Source organism: Phyllostomus discolor, chromosome 4 (genome assembly GCF_004126475.2).
Source record: "Phyllostomus discolor isolate MPI-MPIP mPhyDis1 chromosome 4, mPhyDis1.pri.v3, whole genome shotgun sequence".
Classification (NCBI taxonomy): Eukaryota; Metazoa; Chordata; class Mammalia; order Chiroptera; family Phyllostomidae; genus Phyllostomus; species Phyllostomus discolor.
The window spans coordinates 31,359,651-31,383,265 of NC_040906.2; the positions used below are offsets into that span (position 1 = coordinate 31,359,651).

General features: G+C 36.3%; 1 protein-coding gene across 1 annotated transcript in view; it reads left to right on the top strand.

Annotated features, from left to right (window-relative positions):
- The window catches only part of BOLL (boule homolog, RNA binding protein), a 54,708-nt gene that overhangs the window by 12,696 nt on the left and 18,397 nt on the right, over positions 1–23,615 (top strand). The window contains 5 exon segments of the mRNA XM_028509618.2: positions 4,212–4,339; positions 10,662–10,733; positions 12,618–12,665; positions 13,616–13,744; positions 17,060–17,158. Of these exon segments, the coding sequence (XP_028365419.2) occupies positions 4,212–4,339; positions 10,662–10,733; positions 12,618–12,665; positions 13,616–13,744; positions 17,060–17,158 (476 nt within the window).

Here is a 23,615-nt window from a genome sequence, read left to right on the forward strand (position 1 = left end):
AGCTAACACCTTAACTAGACAAATTGATGAAGTAGCAGAGGAAGTTGAGGCACAACTGTTAGAGAGGATTAATGAGTCACTGTGGTATGCAATCCAGGTTGACGGGTCTACCAGTGTTGACAGCAAGGCCACAGTGCTTGTTTTTGTGCAGTATACTTTCAGGAGGATGTGCATGAGGATATGTTATGTGTAATTTTGTTGCCAACCAACACCACAGCTACAGAACTATTCAAGTCTTTGATTACATGTCAGGAAAACTGAGCTGGTCATTTTGTGTCAGCATATACATGGATGGAGCAGCTGCCATGACTGGACAGCTTTCTGGTTTCAGTACTCAGGTCAAAGAGGTCACTTCTGAATGTGAATCTACCCACTGTGTCCTCCATAGAGAAATTCTGGCTACAGAAAAATGCCACTTGAACATAACAACATTTTGCAGCATGTGATTAAAATTATCAACCACATTAAAGTACATGCCCTGAACTCACATCTGTTCACACAGCTCAGTGAGGAGATAGATGCAGAGCACATGTGCCTTCTCTTTTACACAGAGGTGAGAGGCTTTCTAAAGGTGGATCACTGGTCAGAGTTTTTGAGCTACAAGAGCTGCTCCAGGCATTTCTTTTATAAAAACAGTCACCACTGGCAGCACATTTCAGGGACACAGAATAGGTCACAAAACTTGCTTACTTGCATGGTATATTCAACCTGTTCAGTGAACTCAATCTGTCACTTCAGGGGAAAATGACAACTGTGTTCAAGTTGGTAGATAAAGTGGCTGCATTCAAAGCCAAACTGAAATTATAGGGGTGACAAGTGAACATTGGGATTTTTGACATGTTTCAAATGTCAGCAGAGATTTTGAAAGAGACTGAGCCAAGGCCTTCCTTCTCCCAGCTGGTGTGTGATCACCTACCTGCCTTAGCTTTCAAAAGAGCATTACTTCCCAACCACAAAAGATTCCTGAACTGGGAAGGAATGGATCCACATCCCATTTGGAAATAAGCCAGGTGACTCAACTTTGTCCATGCTAGAAGAGGATCAACTGTTTAAGATCGCAAATGATGGTGGCCTTAAAAGTATGTTTGAAACAACAACAAAAAAAAAAAAAAAATTAAGAGGAAAAAGAAAACCTAGAGAAATTTTTTATAAAAGTATGTTTGAACCAACTTCAAATCTCCATACTTTCTGGATTATAGTTAAGACAGACTATCCTGAGATTGCCACAAAAGCACTGAAAAGCCCATTTCCATTGCCAACATCCTATCTTTGTAAAGCAGGGTTTTCTGTAGTGATAGCAACCAAAACGAGATTACGGAGTACACTGGACATAAGCAACACACTTTGGGTGTCACTTCTCCCATCACCCCCAAGTGGGACTGTCTAGTTGCAGGAAAACAAGCTCAGGGTTCCCACTGCTTCTGCATTATAGTGAGTTATATAATTATTTCATTATATATTACAATGTAATAATAATAGAAATAAGGTGCCCAGTAAATGTAATGCACTTGAATCATTCAGAAACCATACCCCAACCCCAGTCCATGGAAAAATTGTCTTCCACGAAACTGGTCCCTGGTGCCAAAAAGGGTGGGGACCACTGATGTAGAAGATAACTGAAGTGTCCTCTATAGGTTGATAATTCAAAATGGAAAGCACCAAATATGGAACAATACTGAATATTTTTGAACTACCATTGTTAGTTGCAAGAGTGAAACTGTACCATGTAGTAATGGTTCTTTAAAAGCCCATTATCCCTAGTGGTAGGTACAAGTTCATATTATGTTCATATTATGACCCACAAAATACTAAAAATAGAACATCAGTTGGAACTATGGCCAATGCTTTCAAAGAGATAAATAGTTAATTTAAGAACTATTCAGTACAAGGGTCAGTGTTCCAGGTTTTCATTTATTTCGTTTAATCTTTACAGCAACCCATGAGATATTATTCGCTCTATTTTATAAATGGAAAATTCAGTCTTAGAAAGGTAAAGTCATTGTTTTAGAAACATTCCTGCCGAAATACTCTTAAATGTAGAGGAGAATTAATCTTGGCATGTTGTGGGTCTTAACCCAATGTAGCATACCAGAATTCCACATTTTCTTTAAAGTCTCATGTTCTATGTAAAAGTGTATCATTCATAATTTGCATTCTGTTTCATAATATTGTATTCTTTAATATTAAAATATGTCCTAAAAATAATTGTTTGAATAAAACTGATTCTATAGGAAGATCATCTTATTTACCATATGCCTTTTTATATTTCCCCGGTATAGCATCCCATGCCCAAGTTTGAAAAGAGTAGGGTTAACCAAATAGTATGCTTTAGACTTCAAAATCCAGTACTGTTTGACTTTATGGTATGCTTTAGCCTTCAAATCCAGTACTGTTTGACTCCAAAGCTCTTTTTACTTTTCTACAAAGAAATAGTAAGTATTAAAAGTACATTTATAAAATAAAAGAGATTCTTATCTCAAATTATTTCAAATCTGTTACTTTTCTTCCCATCCCCATTACCAACATTTCTAGTCCCAGCTACCCACTTGGCTTATATTGATTACTGGAAAAGCCTTCTAATTGATATCTCTAAACCTAATTTTGCTACCTTCCAACCCATCATACACAAGGCAGGCATGAGTGATCTTTAGAAGTGTGTATTTTGTCATGTTATTCTCTGCTTATTTTGAGTTATTCTTTACTTTTCATGCTTTACCCATCTATCCTCTCAGTTTCAGAATATACCGTACTCCTGAAATACTGTTTCCTTTACCTAAAATACTCTACCATCTCATTCCCATCCCATTCATTTTTTAAATCTCAGTACAAGCATCATGTCCTCAAAAGTGCTCCAGGTACACACACATATATATTAAATGTTCACCCTAATACCCTGTATTACCCAGTATAATACCCTGTACTTCCTCTTCACATATTTATCAAAATTGTATTTAATTAATCAATTGTGTAATTAGTTAATGACTATCTTCCCACCAGAACCTCTATGAATACAGGCTATGGCATGGCATTCCACGTCACATTTTTTTCCTTTTGACTGTTTCACCAGGGACTATTTCAAAGCCTTGTAATAGAACTCAAAGTGAGATGAAAGGGAAGGAAATCCATGCATTTCCTGAATTGTGTACAGAGTTTTGTTTGAATGTATGTGGCTTTCATCAGAATCTAAAAAGGATCAAATTGAGAATCATTAAAATAAGCAATACTAGATGAAATGCCGTGAAAATATAAAAACCAAGAAGTAGCAGTGCTACTTAAAGTGGTAGGTCAGTACTGCTCACAGTGTGGTATACAGCCAGCAGCTGTTCATTTGGGATCCGTCAAATGCAATTCCTCAGGCCCTATCTCAGACTTAATGAATCAAAATATTTGGAGACGGGCCCTGGAATTTGTGTTCTAGTAAGCTGCAAAGGTAGCTCTTAACATATGTCATATCTTGAGAAGCACTGGTATAGTGGAAGTAGGATCCAGTTCAAGTACTTAATCTAACTTGGCTAATCTAAATTTTTAAAGTATCCTCCTGGACCAAAAAAAATACATATATTTTTTAAAATTTTGTGGGGAGAAATATATGTAAAGTGATGGGGACCTAAAACTAGCCACATGAAGATTTGTGGTCATGTTTGCAATAGCAGTAGTTGTAGCAAAGGAAAATTAAGAGCATAAAAGAAAGTCATAACATGAATGAATGCTTATTTGGAATAGATCCAAAAATTTGTAGGGTGGAACCAAAATGTCTTTAAGAAAGTAGAATCTTCTCCAACTTCACTGTTTCCCTCATCTTTGGCCTCTTACAAATAAAAGGTCTTACTAAAGTCTTAGGAACTTCACTTCATTGTCTGTGTAGTAAATAAATTGTATATCATTTGCATTTGTAAAAATGATGACTTTGCTGATAATCTAAATAGTTAAGCTTTGTGTTCTACTTTACTTATATTAAAACCTTCATTGGTGAAATTTTAGCATTCCTTATTAAACTTGTTTCTTTTTTATTCACCTTACGCAAACAAAAGCTCTAAGGTAGTAAGTCTGAAAATATATTCTTCAAAGATATGAAAACATATAGAACTAAAAAATAACATACAATTTTTACTGTAGCTATATAGGTGTGTTAAGGTAAATATTTTCAGTGTTCAGAAATTACATTGTAAAAGTTAAATTTAACATTTCAGTTATTATTATTTAATCTTTAGGTTCAAGTATAATGCCAGCAGCTGGAACAATGTATCTAACAACTTCAACTGGATATCCTTACACTTATCATAATGGTGTAGCTTATTTTCATAGTCCAGAGGTAACTTCTGTCCCACCACCTTGGCCTGTAAGTAATCTTATTTTAGAAGGGTTTTCATCTATTACTATCAATTTTTAAAATATTTATTTTATTCCTGAAATATGTCAACTACAAACAAGTTCAAATAGTAATATAATAACTATGTAGCTACCATTCATGCTTAGTATATGTTAACAATTTGTCATATTTAAGTTTTTTTAATGGGAAGAATAAAATATAGTAAATTCAGATAACGTCTCCTTGTCCCCATTCTCTTACCCTCTTTACCTCCTCAGAGGTAACCAGAATATCTTTCCTGTTTATTTTATGTTTTTACTACAAATGTAGATATGCTTAATATGTAGTATTGTTTTGAGTGGTTTTTAAACACTATAAAAATAAGTTTTTGAGATTAAACAATGTTGATTCTAGTATATCTAGTTCACTTATTTAAAAAATTTATAATTCTATTGTATGATTATATATTCCCTAATTGAGGGACTATTTAAGTTTTCTCTACAATCAAGACTAAAATGAACATCCAAATCTTGTATGTAACATGAGAGTTTAAGACAGTAGTCTTAGAAGTTTTTTGCTTATATGTCCTCTAAATTTTTTAAAAAATTATGAATACTCATTTTTAAGTTGATACCTGAAATTTATCATAATTTTAAATAGTTTAGGCCTATAGTATTGATTTGCTTTAGATACAGTTTTATAAAACTTTGTAGATTTTGTTTGAGAATAGAAAGCGTCCTATGTGTGGTGATGGATGTTAATTAGACTTATTGCAGTGATTTCCTTTATATTTTATTTTTAAAATACTGTTTTTCACATCGAATCATTATGTTTTATACTGGAAACTAATATAATGTTATATGTCAGTTATACCTCAATTTTTAAAAAAGGAAAAAGGAAGTATGTAAAATGTCTTTTATATAACCCAGTTAACAAAACTAGTCACCCAAATAATACCAGCTAATCAAATAAAACTTATTTTCTGTGTTAAAATCCTGATTTTAGTTTTAAGTTCAAATAAACTTAAGTTCAAATGAGTTAATATGTATCCCTTTGACCATCATGAAATTTATTTTTTTCACAGGATGAAATAATGTATCTCTCCTTTAATATTTCCTATCCAAGATCTTTCTGCTTTGCTCTCTACTATTTCTCAAGAACATTACCTTCTTGAATTGTCTGTTTGATGCTCTGTTGGTGTTTACATTCCAGAACAAAGCACTATAGCAAGACCCAGAAAAAGTGAGAAAGGGTGCATTTAATAATAAAGCAAAGGGGTAATCGTAAAAGGGGAGTTTGAAAATAAGAATTAATTGCACACCAACATATTCACAGATCAAGTCAGGAAATATGTAGGAAATTTACATCTGAAAACTTAACACTTTTAAACCAGTTCGTACCACTGGAAAATTTTTATGTTCCACTACCTTGATGTATGCTAGAGTGTACACATAGAGTAGAATTTTAAATTCATAAAACATACACATCTTTGAGTAGATGTTGCCAAATAGTTATACTTTAGCTAACAGTTTATAAGAGCATCAATCTCTCCATAATCTGCCAATCCTTTAGTTCACTAGATTTTTATATTTTTGCCAATATTATTATGAAATGGTATCTTGTTTTAATTTTCATTTGTCTAATCATTGGTAGGATTGAACATATTTTCATATATTTACTGGCCATTCCAGTTTCTTCTGTGAGCTGCCTCTGCATATTCTTTGTCTGTTTTTCTATTGTGATTGTCTTTTTCTTGAGTTTATTATATGAATTTTGTAAATATCTTCTAGTTTGTGGCTTGTTCATTAACTTTATGATTGTTTTGTCATACATAAGTTTTTTGTGTTAATATTGACAAATGTATTCATGTTTTTCTTTATGGTTTTAGCATTTAGTGTCTTTTATCTTTATTTCAAGAATATAGATACTTTATATTTTATTTTTAAAATACTGTTTTTCACATCTAGGTCTTAAATATGGACTTTATGTATTGACATATCTCTTATCCTCTGTTGTTTTGAAATGAATCCTCTATCAAATGCCAAGTTTTCATGTGTGGGTCTCTTTCTGAGCTCTCTGCTCTGTTCTATTGGTGTATTTGTCTGCCCTGCCAAATTCTGTCTTAATTCCTGCTGCTTTGTTATGAAATCTGATAGGGCAATTGCCTCACTTTGCTCTTCAGGAGTCTCTCGTCTATCTCTAAGTCTTTGTTTGTATAAATATAAATTTTATGATTCAGCTTGTTCAGTTCTGTGACAAGCCTTTGTTGGGTTTTTATTAGAATTAGATTAAATATATAGATTAATTTGGAACATTTTGGAATATTAAATTTTTTATTAGTGAACACTTATTTAGGTATTCTTTTATTTCCATCCATCAATCATATTTTCTTTCTCCATAAAAAAGTTTTTTGACACATTTTTAATTGGATTTATTCTGAGGTACTCTGTGGTTTTTGTTGCTTTTTATGAGTGGTGTATAATTTTTTAAAGATTTTATTTATTTACTTTTAGAGAGAGGGGAAGGAAGGGAGAAAGGGAGAAATATCAATGTGTGGTTGCCTCTCACATGGCCCCCACTGGGGTCCTGGCCTGCAACCCAGGCATGTGCCCTGACTGGGAATCGAACCACCGACCCTTTGGTTCACAGCCTGTGCTCAGTCCACTGAGCTACACCAGCCAGGGCAAGTGGTGTATAATTTTTAATCATATTTTCTAATACATTGTGACTGGTGTGTAGTAATACTTTTTAATTTTTTAAATGTTGATATTTAAACTGCCAAACTCTCATAGAAGCAATCATTTATGGTGCAGCATACCTCTTTTTCTTTCTTCTTGTTGTTTCTCATTTTTTTCCCATTGTTATTTATGCAATAACACAATGACCTTGTTCTTGAAAGAGAAAAACAAGGTCAGTGATTCACCGTTAATATTGTACACAATGTAGGTTCTGAAAGATAACCTTGCTTTTAACTAGGGTTCCTCAATCTCAGAACTATTGACATATTGGGCCAGATGATTCTTTGTTGTAGGAGGCTGTCCTATATATTGTAGGATGTTTAGCAGTATCCTAGCCTCCCTACATGTATGAAAACCAAAAATACTGCCAAATGTTCCCTACAGGGAAAAAGTCACACCTGGTTAAGAATCAATGTCCCGCCCTGACCAAGGTTACTCATTGGGTTGGGCATCATAACCCAAACCAAAGAGTCACCAGTTTGATTCCTAGTCAGAGCACGTGCCTGGGTTGCAGGTCTGGTCCCCAGTTAGGGCGATGCATGCAAGAGGTAACTGATTAATGTATCTCTCACACATCGATGTTTTTCTCCCTCTCTTACCCTCTCTCTAAAAATAAATAAAATCTAAAAAAACAGAATTAATGCCCCAAATCAGTTAAGGAAGTTTCTTTTTATTCTGTTTGCTAAAGATTTTTTATCACGAAAGGCTATTGAATTTAACAAATGCTTTTTGTATCTGCCGAGATTGTGATATTTTTCTCCTCCTTCAATCTACCATTATTTTCTGATATTAATCTGTGGTGGAATTTTTTAAAATATATTTTATTACTTATGCTATTACAGTTGTCCCATTACCCCCCTTCATTCCCCTGCACACTCTCTCCCACCCACATTCCCCCCCTTTAGTTCATGTCCACGTGTCATAAGTTCTTTAGCTTCTACATTCCCCATACTATTCTTACCCTCCCCCTGTCTGTTTTCTACCTACCATCTATGCTACTTATTTTCTGTACCTTTTCCCCCTCTCTCCTCCTCCCATTCCCTGTTGCTATCCCTCCATGTGTTCTCCATTTCTGTGGTTCTGTTCCTGTTCTAGTTGTTTGCTTAATTTGTTTTTGTTTTTGTTTTACGTGTGGTGGTTAATAATTGTGAGTTTGCTGTCCTTTTACTATACATGTTTTTTATCTTCTTTTTCTTAGATAAGTCCCTTTAACATTTCATAAAATAAGGGTTTGGTGACGATGAACTCCTTTAACTTGACCTTATCTGAAAAGCACTTTATCTGCCCTTCCATTCTAAATGGAAGCTTTGTTGGATAGAGCAATCTTGGATGTAGGTCCTTGCCTTTCATGACTTGGAATACTTCTTTCCAGCCCCTTCTTGCCTGTAAGGTCTTTTTTGAGAAATCAGCTAATAGTCTGATGGGAACTCCTTTGTAGGTAACTGTCCCCTTATCTCTTGCTGCTTCTAGGATTCTCTCCTTCATTTTTACCTTGGCTAATGTAATTATGATGTGCCTTGGTGTGTTCCTCCTTGGGTCCAGCTTCTTTGGGACTCTCTGAGCTTCTTGGATTTCTTGGAAGACTGTTCCCTTTGCCAGATTGAGGAAGTTCTCCTTTATTATTTGTTCAAATAACGTTTCCACTTGTTGCTCTTCCTCTTCTCCTTCTGCTACCCCTGTAAGTCAGATATTGGAATGTTTAAAGATGTCCTGGAGGTTCCTAAGCTTCTCCTCGTTTTTTTGAATTCTTGTTTTTCTGTTCTTTTCTGTTTGGTTGTTTTTTTCTTCCTTCTGGTCCACTCTATTGTTTTGAGTCCCAGTTCCTTCCCATCACTATTGGTTCCCTGTGCATTTTCCTTCATTTCTCTTATTGTAGCCTTCATTTGTTCATCTAATTTGTGACCAAAATCAACCAATTCTGTGAGCATCTTGATCACCAGTGCTTTGAACTATGCATCTGATAGTTTGGCTATCTCTTAGTCGCTTAAAAGTAGTTCTGGGGCTTTCAGTTCTGTTTGAGCCATCTTCCCCCCCCCCCCCCTTTGGGCTGGTTGCACCTATTAGGTATGAGGGGCAGAGCCTTAGGTGTTCACCCGGGCGGGGCACACCAGTTGCTGGGTTGTGACATTGTATGTGGGGGTGGGGTCCAAGAGGGAACAATGGCACTTGCTCTGCTCTCTGTCAGACCTCAATCCCCTCCACCGCTTCCCCCAAGCAAACTGGGCCCCTATGGTGCCAACTCCTGTGTGGGTGGGCTTGTGCACCCCGTGGGACTTTCCAAGGACCTCTCCTGTGAGTCTGGGAGTCTCTCCCTGCACCTCAACCCCCACAGGTGTTTTCAGTTAGTGCCCAAGGCTCTATTTCCCAGCGCGGGGATCCTGGGTTGTGGGCAGTGCCTTGTTTCACAATCGCAGCCGCACTGGGTCTGCCGGTTGCCACCCCTCAGCCAGGGTCTGCTAGCTGCCGCATGTGCGCCCAGGGTCCACCCACTGTGGTCTTGCGTGCCCCGGATACCTTAGACACCCGGTCCCAAGGCTTTCTGCTTTCTATGCTGAAACCCTACCCAGCTGCCTGATGCCACCCCCCACTATGGGTCTGGATGAATGGGTCTATTTTAACCCTTGGTTGTCCAACTTCCATACAGTTCAATTTTCTATCAGTTCTGGTTGTTACTCTGTTTCTAAATTATTATTGTCCCTATCTTTGTTGTGCGAGGAGGCACAGTGTGTCTACCTATGCCTCCGTCTTAGCCGGAAGTCTCTGTGGTGCAATTTTGGCAGCACATGATAGTTTGCAAATTGTGCAAAACTAAGATACTATTCTTTAGTTTCAGGGGTGAACATTAAAAAAGCGTAAATTAGATTGTGAGAAAATAAATATTAATTGTTATCATTAAAGCCTATCTTACCTATCTTATACTACAACTTACCTGTTTTATTAATGATCTGGTTTTAAACTTGAGGTTTACTCTATTGCTTTGAATAATTGAGTGTCAGACAAATATACTTTCTTCAGATAAATCATTTATAAGTTTTATTGGATGATTAATTCATTTAAATGTCAAATTAATAAAGTAGAATTTGACAAATGCTTTAATGATGTATGTTTTAATTAAATGTAATAAGGAAATAGGATATTGATTATTTTTAAGTAGTAGGAAATCAGTGGCAAAATCAACTATCAGTATCCATTTAGTTCTAAATGCTTTGTAAACACTGTCTACTGCTGGTCTCTACAGTGGAAAGAGGCAGTGTCACCTTAAGTCCACCTACCATTTTCTCTGAATATTCTCCTAGACCTATATTTTCATAGTATTTGGTCTAAAAGCAAATTTTCTGGTGGTTGTTTTAGCATTATCATGAAAAATGAAACAACATAGAAGTAGGAATACTATGATGATTTTGAATAAATTTAAGTGGAGTTGGTAGTATCAATAAAAGATGGAAAAATGATTTGTTCCCCATACGGGCCACCAAAAAAAAAGAAAGAAAGAAAATTGACATTTCCAGTCATAAACTATAGACTGGGTTTATGTAACAATTTGAGATAAATTTTACCTAAACTATTTTAAAGAATTTTGCCTAAAATAATTTTTCGTTTTTTTTCTCTTCTAGTCACGTTCTATATCTAGTTCCCCTGTGATGGTAGCTCAGCCTGTTTATCAACAATCTGCATATCACTACCAGGTAAACATTAAATTAGAGTGAAAATCCTCCTTGATAATTTCAGTCCTTTTTGGGGTAACTGTCATCTTATTGTTTCTCATGCAAATTACTCTAGCAATTAAAATTAGATAGTTAAGCCTTGATAGCAGTGGCAAATAAAGACTAAAACATTTATCATTAAGAAATAGAACAACTAATTTTTTTAAAGTATATCTTCTATATTGTCATCTTGCAATAAGTGCTTTAAATAAGATGACCTTCTTTTTTTAAAATAACAGCTTTATTTAGCTATAATTCACATACTATGTAATTCACTTATTTATACAAGAGTGGTTTCTTACTAAATTCAGTTGTGCAACCATACTGCAATTTTAGAACATTTTAATCACCCCCCCACACACAAACAGAAAAACATTACCCATTAGCAGTCACTCTTCTTTCTCTCTACCCCACAGCTCAAGTCCACCAGTAATCTACTTTCTATCTTTATATATTTGCTTATCCTGGACACTTTACATATGTGGTCTTAAAGCGGAGTAGGATCAAGGGTGGGGAGTAGGGATAGCTGGGGTGGGGAAAAGTGGTGGGAGGAAAATGGAGACAACTGTACTTGTACAACAATAAAAAAGTTACAAAATAAAAACATACAAAATAAAAAATGTCTTTTCATCCCAGGTAAGTATCATTAATAATGTCTATTTTTATTCTGTTAGTTTATTATTTTCCCTTTATTTGGGTGTTTTCCTTAATTAGTGGCCAAAGAAAATTAATGTTTTATGTCCTTAAAATTGTCAGTTTGGAAAAGTCATTCTTTATTAACATTAAATTCTTCAAGTGAGTAAATGTAGGAAAATGTCCCTCCCAAAGTTTATATCTACCTTTTCTTACTCCTTTGATTAAAATAATTTTCTTCATACATCAACATTCAAAATAAAAACATCATTTGGTACCTCCCCAAAATAAATAAGATAAAATATGTGGTCTTTTGTGACTGTTCTTTCACCTAGCATAATGATTTCACAGTTGTCCATGTGATGGTATGTATCAGTATTTCATTCCCTTTAATGGCTGAATAATATTCCATTATGTAGATATACTACATTTTTTAAAGATTTTATTTATTTATTTATTTATTTAGACGGGGGGGTGGGGAGGAGAGAGGAAGAGAGGGAGAGAAAACAATGTGTGAGAGATACATCAATCGGCTGCCTCTTGTATGCCCCAAACTGGGGGCCTGGCCCACAATCCAGGCACATGCTCTGACTGGGAATTGAACAGCAACGCTTTGATCCAAAGACTGGTACTCAATCCACTGAGCCACACCAGCCAGAGACATGTTTTTTTATTCACCAGATGAGGGACATTTGAATTGTTTTTACTTTTTGTGACTTATAAATAATGCCATTATGAACATTTGTGTACAAGTTGTTGTGCAGACATGTTTTTATCTCTCTTAGGTCTTACACCTCAGAGTGCAATTGCTGAGTCATTATGGTATTTCTGTGTTTAACCTTTTAATGTCATACTGTTTACCAAAAGGGCTGCATTATTTTACACACCTACCAGAAATTTATGAGAATTCTAGTATCTTTACATCCTTGCTAACAACACATCATTGATTTTAATTTTGATGAAGTCCAATTTATCTTTCTTTTCTTGCTGTGTTGTTTGTGCTTTTGATGTCATAGTTTTTCAGATTTGCCTGATTCAAAGTCACAAAGATTTATACTTATTTTCTTTTAATAGTTTTCTAGTTCTAGCTCTTCATTTTGATCTCAGATCCATTTTAAGTTAATTTTTATATTGTTGAGGTATAGGGGTTCAACTCCATTCTTTGGCATACAGATATCCAGTTTTAACCCTTGTTTATAATCTGCAGGGTCTTTTTTTTTTCTTTCATTTTAGGCCCCTGCACAGTGTCTACCAGGTCAGTGGCAGTGGGGTATTCCCCAGGTAAATATTAACTTTTTTCACTGTGCCGTTGTGAAGACTGCATGAATATTAAAGTCAGGAGAACTAGATTAGAGACCTTTCTCTTTTATTATTAACTGTGATACCTTTGGCAGTTTATTACTGTATTTCTCAGCTTCCTCATTTGTGAAATGGAAGTAATGACACTACTATATACCTTTGTAAGTTTCCTCATGTGATTTTTGTGAAGATCACGCGGCCATGTAAGTGAAAGCATTTTATAAATGAATGAGCTTCATATAAACATGAAAAATTTCATCTTTTTCTATCAGTATTATAATTTTTTTATATCAGTGTGCATTTGCCTCTCCTGTGCCCCTTACTGGGGACCTGGCCCGCAAACCAGGCATGTGCCCTGACTGGGAATTGAACTAGCGACCCTTTGGTTCACAGCCCGCACTCAATACACTGAGCTACACCAGCCAGGCACAGTATTATTAGAAACTTTAACATTTTTCTGTCCTCATTTCAGATTTTGCTTGACTTATGCTCCTAAATAAGTATTCCATTTCCCAACTTTGATAACAAATAGTATACCACCAAAAGATTATTCACTCTTTTTTGATATTTCCCACTTACATGGGAAGTCACAAAGCTGAGAATAGACATTTATGCCAATTTATATACCATAAGTTATATTAGTAAAACCTTAATGATTATCTTAATATAATTATCTGAATTTATATATGAGGTTCTGAAGCCCTGGAAACTTTCAGTACTTACTAGTGATACATTCTTTAATGACATCTACACAACTAGAATTTGTAACAACCAGAGTCTCTAATTTGTTGCTGAGATACTTCTGTGCCATCCCTGAAATAGAACTTTAGGAAAATATGAAGCAAATAATTCTCTCATCTATTGGGTAAGTCACTTGGTTTAATCGAAATAACTAATTATATTTGAATTAGAACTGTGGTTGTGTGTTTCAGTCTACTGCCTCTTCTGCTCCATTCCTATACCTACAACCGTCTGAGGTTTTTTATCAACCAGTGGAAATTGCACAGGATGGAGGATGTGTTCCTCCTCCACTGTCTCTGATGGAAGCTTCAATTCCAGAGGTATGTATTAATTAGTCTCAAAGTAATTCATCTCTACTACCTCATCTTAAGTTTATTTCTTTTTCTTTTCTAAAAATATTTGCTGAAGACCCTCACTGAAGCTGTATATCTTATGTCCCATTTGATTTATTCACCTCTCTTCCCCTTTTTATATCTAAGAATGCTTTATGTTAAGAAAGAGTAAGATACCAGCTACTTTTTCTTCTGATTTGTCTGTTAATCTATATTGTTGCTAACATTCTGTCAATTAAAAGCATATAAAAATTAAGTCAAGAAAAAATGTTTTTAAAATTCTCCCTTCAAAAAAATAAATCACATCTATTTTATAACTACAAATGCTAAATATCATCTGTTGTTTGTGTCTTTAAATTATATTCCTCAACATTACTAATAACCTTCCCATCTATGTGCTATGAACTGTACGTGGTATGTTTTAAATCAGTGTTTTGAAAGATTAGGAAATTAGTACGCACCTCCTAATTTGAATGTTTTGTATTATCTTTATATTGATAATGCTTATAACATTATAATTTTGTTGTGGAACAATAAATTCCATAGTTGGCTCTTAATATTTACTAAAAATACCTTTACTAGGATTTCAAAGTACTACAAACTGGGTGGCTTAAATAACAGAAATTTATTGTCTTCCAGTTCTGGAGGCTAGAAGGCCAGGATCAAGGCATTGGTAGGATTGGTTCTATTTAAGGGCCGTGGGGGGAATGATCTATTCCAGCCCTCTCTTCTTGGCTTGTAGATGGCCATCTTCTCCCCATGTCATTACATTATCTTTCCTGTCTCTGTGTCCAAATTTTCTATTTTTATAAGAATACTAATCATACTGGTTAGGTTCCATCCTAGGGACCATACTTGGTTACCTCTGTAAAGACCCTATCTCCAAATAAGGTCACACTGATGTACTGGGGGTTAGGACTTATACCTGTAAGTTTTGAGTTCAACCCACAACAATACTTTTTTCTCTTAGAACTTCCTAGTATAGTCTTTTATTTTCTGATGTTGAATGTAGCTGTAACAGAGTTTAAAGCCCACCTGATTTTTCCCTCTTGTGAATAATTTGCTTTTTTTTTCCCTATGTGCCTGAAAAGTCCATCTTAACTTGAAATCATTTCACCAGAATATGTCTTGGAATTTATGAGCCTTCATAATATTTTTCCTGGGAAACCATTTGCCCTTTTGATTTTCTGACTAGATCTTAAATAAGGGTCTTTGTTTCCTTTTTTTTTTTTTCTGTTAGAGCTTTGGAAAAAAATTTATTCCAGTACTATTTTTTTCTATAAATCTCAAAGAAAAAAGACTAGCTGTAAAACAGCTACATGATACTTGTATTAGTTTGAGAAGGCTGATGGAACACAGTGCCACAAAGTGGCAATATACTAATAATTAAACAATATACTACAAATTATGCATATATTAGATGTCTTTTTTGTCTTTTATATCTACCATTTCTAAGGTAATTTTTCATTATGGTACTTTTTATGTTGGTTTATATGCTTTTTCAAAATAACTATGACTATATTTCTCATTATGTTAATTCTGTTTTTATTATGACTAATGAGACTTTCATCTCTTTTATTTTTAATCTTTTTTATCTCAAGCTCTGTCACTTTGCTTACATCACTGTCTATAAATGTCTGTTGGCTCAAAATCTCTTTTGGGGCACCTTTTTAGAGGTCATGGTACTATAATTTATTTAAGATCCAAAAGAACTATATTTATCTGAATTTTTCTACTTTTTTAGGATAATTTCTCATCTTCTTTAACTTTTCTCTTTCTTTGATGGAGTTGGAGAAGAAGCAGTATTCATGTTTGGGTTGTTTGCTTTTCCTTTCCACCTTTATATTAATCTTTAACTGAGGCCAGCTAGTTTTCAAAATACACGTAGGGGGACCAAGCTGTAGTCTGAAAGCCTCTTTCTACTGTGTTGTTAAGTCTCCTGCTTGAAATGCTCTTCCCTTGGTCTTTAGCATTCTGGGGATCCTTTTCTATATTGGGTTGTAGTAATTGCTACTTCCCTTTGTACCTTTACCCTGTTTCACCTCCAGCAGTGTTCCTCAGCTATAAGGCAAGGCAGTAGGTAGCAGAAACAAGGAAAATATGATTTATCCTTCAATTCCACATCCCTTTCTATTAAATAATACAAAATTGGATCTCTGTGGAGATATTCCCTGCTTCTGCATTGACCCGACACATGCCCCTTACACTTGAGACTCTTTGAAAAAGTCTTTCAGAACATTAATCTTTAGGCAAACCTTTATTCTTCCTGAAGTCTAAGGAGACTTCAGAGTCCTCCCTTATATGGGTCCAAATTTGCATACCATTTGTCAGACATACTAAATTGTTTGTGGTTTGGAGATCATGGGTATTTCCTTGTTTAATTGATGATGGCATTATCTTTGGTGGGGGGGGGTGTTGTTTTCTGGTTTTAAGGAAGGAGCAGTGAGATAAGAATTCTTTTACTCTAGATTTTTAAACACAATCTAATATTATCATTAAATCATTATACTCTAATAATATTTTTCTGGAGTTATTACTTATATTAGCTTGTATCTTATACTGTGATAATATGTATACTTTTATTAATATTGTTCTGGTAGAAAGGTATAGGTTAAATGTAAGGTTAATAGAGTGAGTTGCTAAGTAGAAACCACTTTAGATAGAGCCATTAGCTTTCTATCACAGTATAACTCTACTAGAAGTCCTACAAATACCTCAAATTTATATATTTACAATCCCCTTACACACACTTACATAAACATCAAGCTCGCTTTTCTTGTATTCCATGTCTCAATAAATGGTTCTACCATCTATTGGACAAGGCAAAAATCTGCTTTGATGTGATCTGTTCCCCCTTTTACTCTAATATCTCATCTTTCAGCTATCTTTTAGTGTATGTTCTTCTTTAGCCATATCAGACAACCTGTGCAGAACTTCCAGATAAGATGTGTTTTGGGTTGCCTCTATCTATGCCTTTGTATGTACTGTTCCCATCTTCTTTCCCTCGTTCTTCAAATTCAAGCTTCAACTGCGCTAGAAAAATTTCCCTGATCACCTCCACAACTTTCTTAAGCTAAATCAAATAATTCTTTTCTCCTGTCCATCCTTATACATGTCTCATGGGACTGCTGGTAATTTTGACTACTTGTCTGTATCTGATCAGTTTATAAGTTAAAGACAGGGGATGTGTTTTTCAGATGTGTTTCTCTATTATGTAGTACAATGCCTAGTACATTGTAATGCTGAATAAATATTTTGAATTGATAAATAAAAGGCAATACATTTCTTTTCTTTTTTTAATAGCCTTATTCTGATCATGGAGTTCAAGCAACATATCATCAGGTTTATGCACCAAGTGCCATTGCTATGCCTGCACCTGTGATGCAGCCTGAACCAATTAAAGTAAGAAGTTTGTTTTGACTGTATTTTCTGGGTATTTTTTTCTTGCTCATATTTTATGATTTCCAAATTTCTTTTCTGAAAAACAACAACTTTGGATATTTATATCACATTTGTGATCAGAATTAGTGAACTCTTTCATACAAAGGAAGTAGAATCCCAAATTAACTATAATTTATCTTTATTAGTTTTTAATAAGTAATAAATGACACATGGTCAAAAATGTTTTATTTACTATGGTAAAATACATAAAACTTAGTATTTTCCATTTTTAAGGGTACAACTAAGTGGTAATGTGTATAACCATCACAACTATGTTATTTCCAAACTTTTTCATAATCCCAAATGGAAACCCTGTACACATTAAGCAATAACTTCCCATCCCCCCCCCCTTAGTCCCTGGTAACATCTAATCTATTTTCTGTTTTTTATGAATTTGCCTAGATATTTTATATACTCAGATTTTTATTGTCTATGTTAATGGCATGTAAAATTTGTGGGATAAGATCCAAGATAACAGAGTAGGATGTTACACTCACCGCCTCCCAGGACCACACTGGTATTACAACTAAAATATACTACAGTCATCCAGAATAACAAACTGAAGATAATCTGAACAGAAGTCTTATAACCAAGGATTTATAGAAGAAGCCACATCGAGACTGGTAGGAGGGTAGAGATGCAAAAAGGACTGACCCTGCTCCCATGGGCAGCAGCTGAGATTCAAGAGGGATATCTTAGCTGCAAAAGTTCCCCCTGAGGAGTGTGGGGTCTCAACGCTGGGCTCCCCAGTTCAGACCACTGGAGCCAGGTAGGCAGAGGCACACCACATAACATCACTATGAAAATCAGCAGGGATTCTGTCTGCCAAGGAGAGATGAGTCTGCTCGAGACACAGAGCCCTTTTGAAGTCCCAACGCACAAAATCTCGGTTGCAGCCACTCTCCCTGGGCTAAGGCAGAGGTAGGGCAGAGCAGACTAGAGCCATGTGAGAAGAGACTGGGGTTTGTGGCTCTGGGGAGAAAGCTGAAGGGATAGCCACCAAGACCACTGGTGCTGAGTCTCCGACACTGCAGACACCATCTTTCTTGGGTGGAGCACTCCCTTTCTTATAGCATCAACCTGAGGGAATGCAATAGCCCTGTCCTCTGGATTCCCTGTCACCCCGTCCATGGAACTCACCTCCTGCTGAAGAATCAGCTGTCTGACCTAGGGTGTAGAGGTCTGGGCAGACTCAGGAGTGTGAGTGACTGAGTGATGTGTCTTTGGGGTATGGCAATATTTCTCCCACTTTCCTGTGAACCTAACCAGCACCATCCCCTCACGAGAGATATACTAGCCCCACCCTCCCAACTTCTGGTAGACCCATCCTGCTGAGGTCTGGGCAGAATCTAAGATAGACTAAGTGTGTGGCTCTGGGGCAGGAGCCACTCCTACCACATTCCCCAAAGCCTGACCAGCACCTTCCTCTCACAGAAGATCCACTAGCCCCACCCTCTCAACTCCTGTAAGCCTTGCCCTGCTGAACTTGGGCTTCTGTCAGAATCATAAACTGACTGAGTTGTGTGACTCTAGGACAGTGGCCATTTTTCCCTCTCACACCCAACCAGTGCAGAGCTCTCCCTTCTCACAGCCAGATCTTGGTCAGCTTGAGCCTGATAAACTCTGTTGGCCTCACCCTGATAACTCTCTGAGACCCTGCCCTACCACAAAGTCTATGGGTACCCAGCAGGGGAGAGCTAGAGTTGGTATACCCTGGGACATTTGCTGAGTGGCCTCAGACCCAGCACTGGCACTGTTTGAACCTGTATCTGGTGAACACCACTTGCCTCTACCTGGTGACTCACTAAGAACCTACCTCATTCAACTTAAGCACTGTCAGAGTCTCTTTCAATGACTGAGTCTAGCAGGCAAACGGAGACAGGTGGAAGTGGATCTTGGGGTGCCTTTTAGGACTTCTGCTGAACTTTTACTGGGTTCCGTGCTAGTAAAAGCAAGCCTTGGTGTGCAGATTGGTCTTCCCTGTGTACACCCAGGCCCAGCAGAGGCAGCCACAAACTGTGGATTCCTTTGTAGCTCTACATGGGTTACCCAGGGCCAGTCACAGGCAGTATCTGACATTGGTTTGCACCAGAGCCCCTCCCAACATCAGACAGGATCCAATTAGCTTCAAAGGTGCAACATCCAAGGCAGATTTCTACAGGTACCAGACCCTGCTGAGGCAAATTCCATTTTGGGTGGTTAGCACCTACACAGCAGCATGTACACTGTGGTCAGGTCGATCCTCGCAGTCAGCCGCCTGAAGGCTAGCCCCACACACAAATGGTTGAGCAGCAATCAAGACTTAATTATAAGAGGAGGGGTCACATAAACCACACAAGGGGCATTCCTGGAGAACCCAGCTCAGGTGATCATGGGGACTGTGCCACTGGGTCCCACAGGACACCTACTGTATAAGGTCACTCCAGGACTGGGAGTCATAGCAGATCTACCTAATACATAGAAACAAACACAAAAAGGCCAATAAAATGGGGAGACCAAGAAAAGTGCTCCAAATGAAAGTAAAGAATAAATCACCAGAAAAAAGCCTACCAAATTTTTCTGGACTGTAAGGTGCACCGGACCATAAGATGCACCTAGGTTTTAGAGGAGGAAAATACGGAAAAAATTTTGAAGCAAAAAATGTGGTAAAATATTTAATAACAACATAGGCTGGTGCCCACCCCCCTAGCAAGCCAGGTAAGCTACATTTGGGACTACAAACGCACCCCCACTTTTCCTCCCAAATTTGGGGACATGCATCTTATAGTCCAAAAAATGTGGGTAATGATGTGGAGGCAAGAAGTTTACCAGATACAGAGTTTTAAAAAAATGGTTATAAGGATACTGAAGGAACTTAGTGTGAACTTCAGAAAAAGAAAGAACACATAAAAAGGGACATAGAAACCATTAAAAATAACCAGTCAGAAATGAAGAATGCAATATCTGAAATGAAGATACACTAGAAGGAATAAACAGTGGGTTAGATAATGGAGTGGAGTGAATCAGTGATTATAAGATAAGATAGCACAAAATGCCCAATCAGAGTAATAAAAAGAAAAAAGATTTTTTAAAAATAAGGATAGCTTAAGGGACCTTTGGGGCAAATAAAGTATTAATAACATCTGCATCATAGGGTTACTAGAAGGAGGAGAGAAAGAGTAAGGAATTGAAAAACGATTTGAAAAAAATAATGTCTGGAAATATTTCTAACCTTGTGAAGTTTTAACATACACAAGTCCAGGAACTGTGAGAATTCCAAACAAAAATTAATCCAAAGAGGCCCACATCAAGACACCTCATAATTAAAATGGCAAAGGGTAAAGACAGAGAATCTTAAAAGCAGCAAAAGAAAGACAGCTACTTACAAGAGTGCTCCTATAAGACTGTCAGCTGATTTCTTAACAGAAACATTTGAAGCCAGAAGGAATTGACATGAAATATTACAAGTGATGAAAAGCAAGGACCTACAGCCAAGACTACTTTACCCAGCAAGGCTATCATTTAAAATTGAAGGACAAATAAAGATCTTCCCAGACAAGAAAAAGCTAAAGGAGTTTGTTACCACCAAACCTGTATTACAAGAAATGTTAAAGGGTCTGCTTGGAGGAAGAAGAGAAAAACAGATGAACATAGTTAAAGGAATAAAATGGCAATAATTACATACTTATCAAAAATCACTTTAAATGTAAATGGCTTAAATGCTTCAATCCAGAGACATAGGGTAGCTGAACAGATAAGAAAACAAGACCCATATATATGTTGTCTCCAAGAGACCCACCTTAGAATGAAAGATACACACAGACTAAAAGTAAAGGGGTCGGCCCTGGCTGATGTACCTCAGTGGATTGAGTGTGGGCTGCAAACCAAAGGATCACTGGTTTGATTCTCAGTCAGGGCACATGCCTGGGTTGCAGGCCAGGTCCACAGTGGGGGATGCACAAGAGGCAACCACACATTGATGTTTCTTGCCCTCCTTCTCCTTCCCTTCCACTCTCTCTAAAAAGAAATAAATAAAATCTTAAATAAATAAATAAAGTTAAGGGGTGGAAAAAAACTTCATGCAAAAGGAAATGAAAAAAATCTAGGGGTAGCAGTACTTATATCTGACAAAGTAGACTTCAAAATAAAGGATATAGTGAGAGACAAAGAAGGACACTACATAATGATAAAGGGAACAATTCAACAAGAGGTTAGAACCCTTGTAAACATTTACTCACTCAACATAGTAGCACCTAAATATGTGAAGCACATCTTAATGGACATAAAGGGAAAGGTTGACAGTAATACAGTCATAGCAGGGAATTTTAACACCACATTGAGATCAATGGATAGATCTTCCGGAAAGAAAATCAACAAGGACACAGACCTTAAATGACACACTAGACCAAAAGGATTTAATTGATATCTTCAGAGCATGTCACCCCAAAGCAGCAGAATATACATTCTCTTCAAGTGCACATGGAAAATTTTTTAAGATAGACCACATGTTAGGATGCAAAACAAGTCTCAGTAAATTTAAGATTATAATCATATCAAACATCTTCTCTGATGGTATAATGGTATGAAACTGGAAATCAGTCACAAGGAAAAAAACCAAAAACATGGAAGCTAAATAACATGTTATAAAACAATTAAATGGATTAACAAAAATATCAAGCAAGAAATCAGAAGATGTCTTAAAACAAATAAAAATGAATATATGACAGCCAAAAGTCGATGGGACAAAGTGAAAGTGGTCCTAAAAAAGAAATCCATAGAATTACAGGTCTACCTCAAGAAACAAGAAGAATCTCAAACACTCGAACTTTATACTTAAAGGAACTAGAAAAAGAACAAAGCCCAAAGTGAGTAGAAGAAAAATAGTAAGGATCAGAGAAGAAATAAATGAATTAAAGTATAAAAAAAGTATAAAAGATCAATGAAACCAAGAGTTGGTTTTTTGAAAAGATAAGATTGATAAACCTTGAACCAGACTCATCAAGAAAAAAGAATGCCTTGCCCAGGTGGCTAGGGTGATTAGATTGTCATCCTGTACACCAAAAGGTTGCAGGATTGATCCCTGGTCGGGACATGTACCTAGGTTGCAGGTTCAAGCCCCAGTCAGGGTGTATATGGGAGGCAACTAATCAGTGTTTCTCTGTCACATGGATCTTTCTGTCTCTCTCCCCCCCCCCCCCCCCTTACACCATCTAAAATCAACAAAAATATCCTCAGTTGAAGATTAAATTATATATATGATTATATATAATAAGATTATATAAATTTACACATAACATAAATTATATAATAAGATTCTATAATGTATATATATATAAAAGGAAAAAAGAGAGAAGACACAAATAAAAGAGGAGAAATACAAAGCACTAGAAGAAAATTTTATGAAAAACTATATGCCAACAAATTGGACAACCTGGGTGAAATGGATAAATTCCTAGAAACATACAGTCTTCCAAAATTGAATCAGGAAGAATCAGAAAATCTGAATAAACCAATTACAACTAATAAAATTGAAGCATTAATTTAAAAAATCCTAACAGCCCTGGTGGTGTAGCTCAGTGGATTGAACACAGGCTGCAAACCAAAGGGTCTCCAGTTCGATTCCTAGTCAAGGCACATGCATGGGTTGTGGGCCAGATCCCCGGTGGGGATGTGTGTGAGAGGCAACCACACATTTATTGATATTTTTCTCCCTCTCTTTCTCCTTCCCTTCCCCTCTCTCTAAAAATAAACACATAAAATCTTTTTAAAAATTAAAAAAAAAACTCTCAATAAAAGTCCTAGAGCAATAGCTTCACAGGTGAACTTTACCAAACATTCAGAGAACTAAACCCTATCCTTCTCAAACTATTCCCAATAATTCAAAAGGAGGGAAGACTCCTAATCTCATTTTACAAGGCCAACATTATCCTAATTCCAAAAACCAGCAAAGGAAAAAAACTATAGGCTAATATTCCTGATGAACATGTATGTTAAAGTCCTCAACAAAATACTAGCAATCTACATCCAGCAGTACATTAAAAAGATCATACATCATGATCAAGTGGGATTTATTCCAGGGATGCAAGGTTGGTACAATATCTGCAAGTCAATAAACATGATACACCATGTAAACAAAAGGAAGGATAAAAGCCACATGGTCATATCAATAGATGCAGGGAAATCATCTGGCATGCCCTTCATCCCAACTATGATAAAAACTCTCAGCAAAGTGGAAGTACAGGGAATATACCTTAACATAATAAAGTCCATATATAACAAACTCACAGCCAACATCATATTCAATGGGCAAAAACTACAAGTGTTTCCCTTAAAATTGGGAATAAGAAAAGATGCCTGCTTTCACCACTCCTATTCAATGTAGTACTGGAAGTCCCAGCCACAGTAATCAGACAAGAAAAAGAAGTAAAAGGCATCTAAA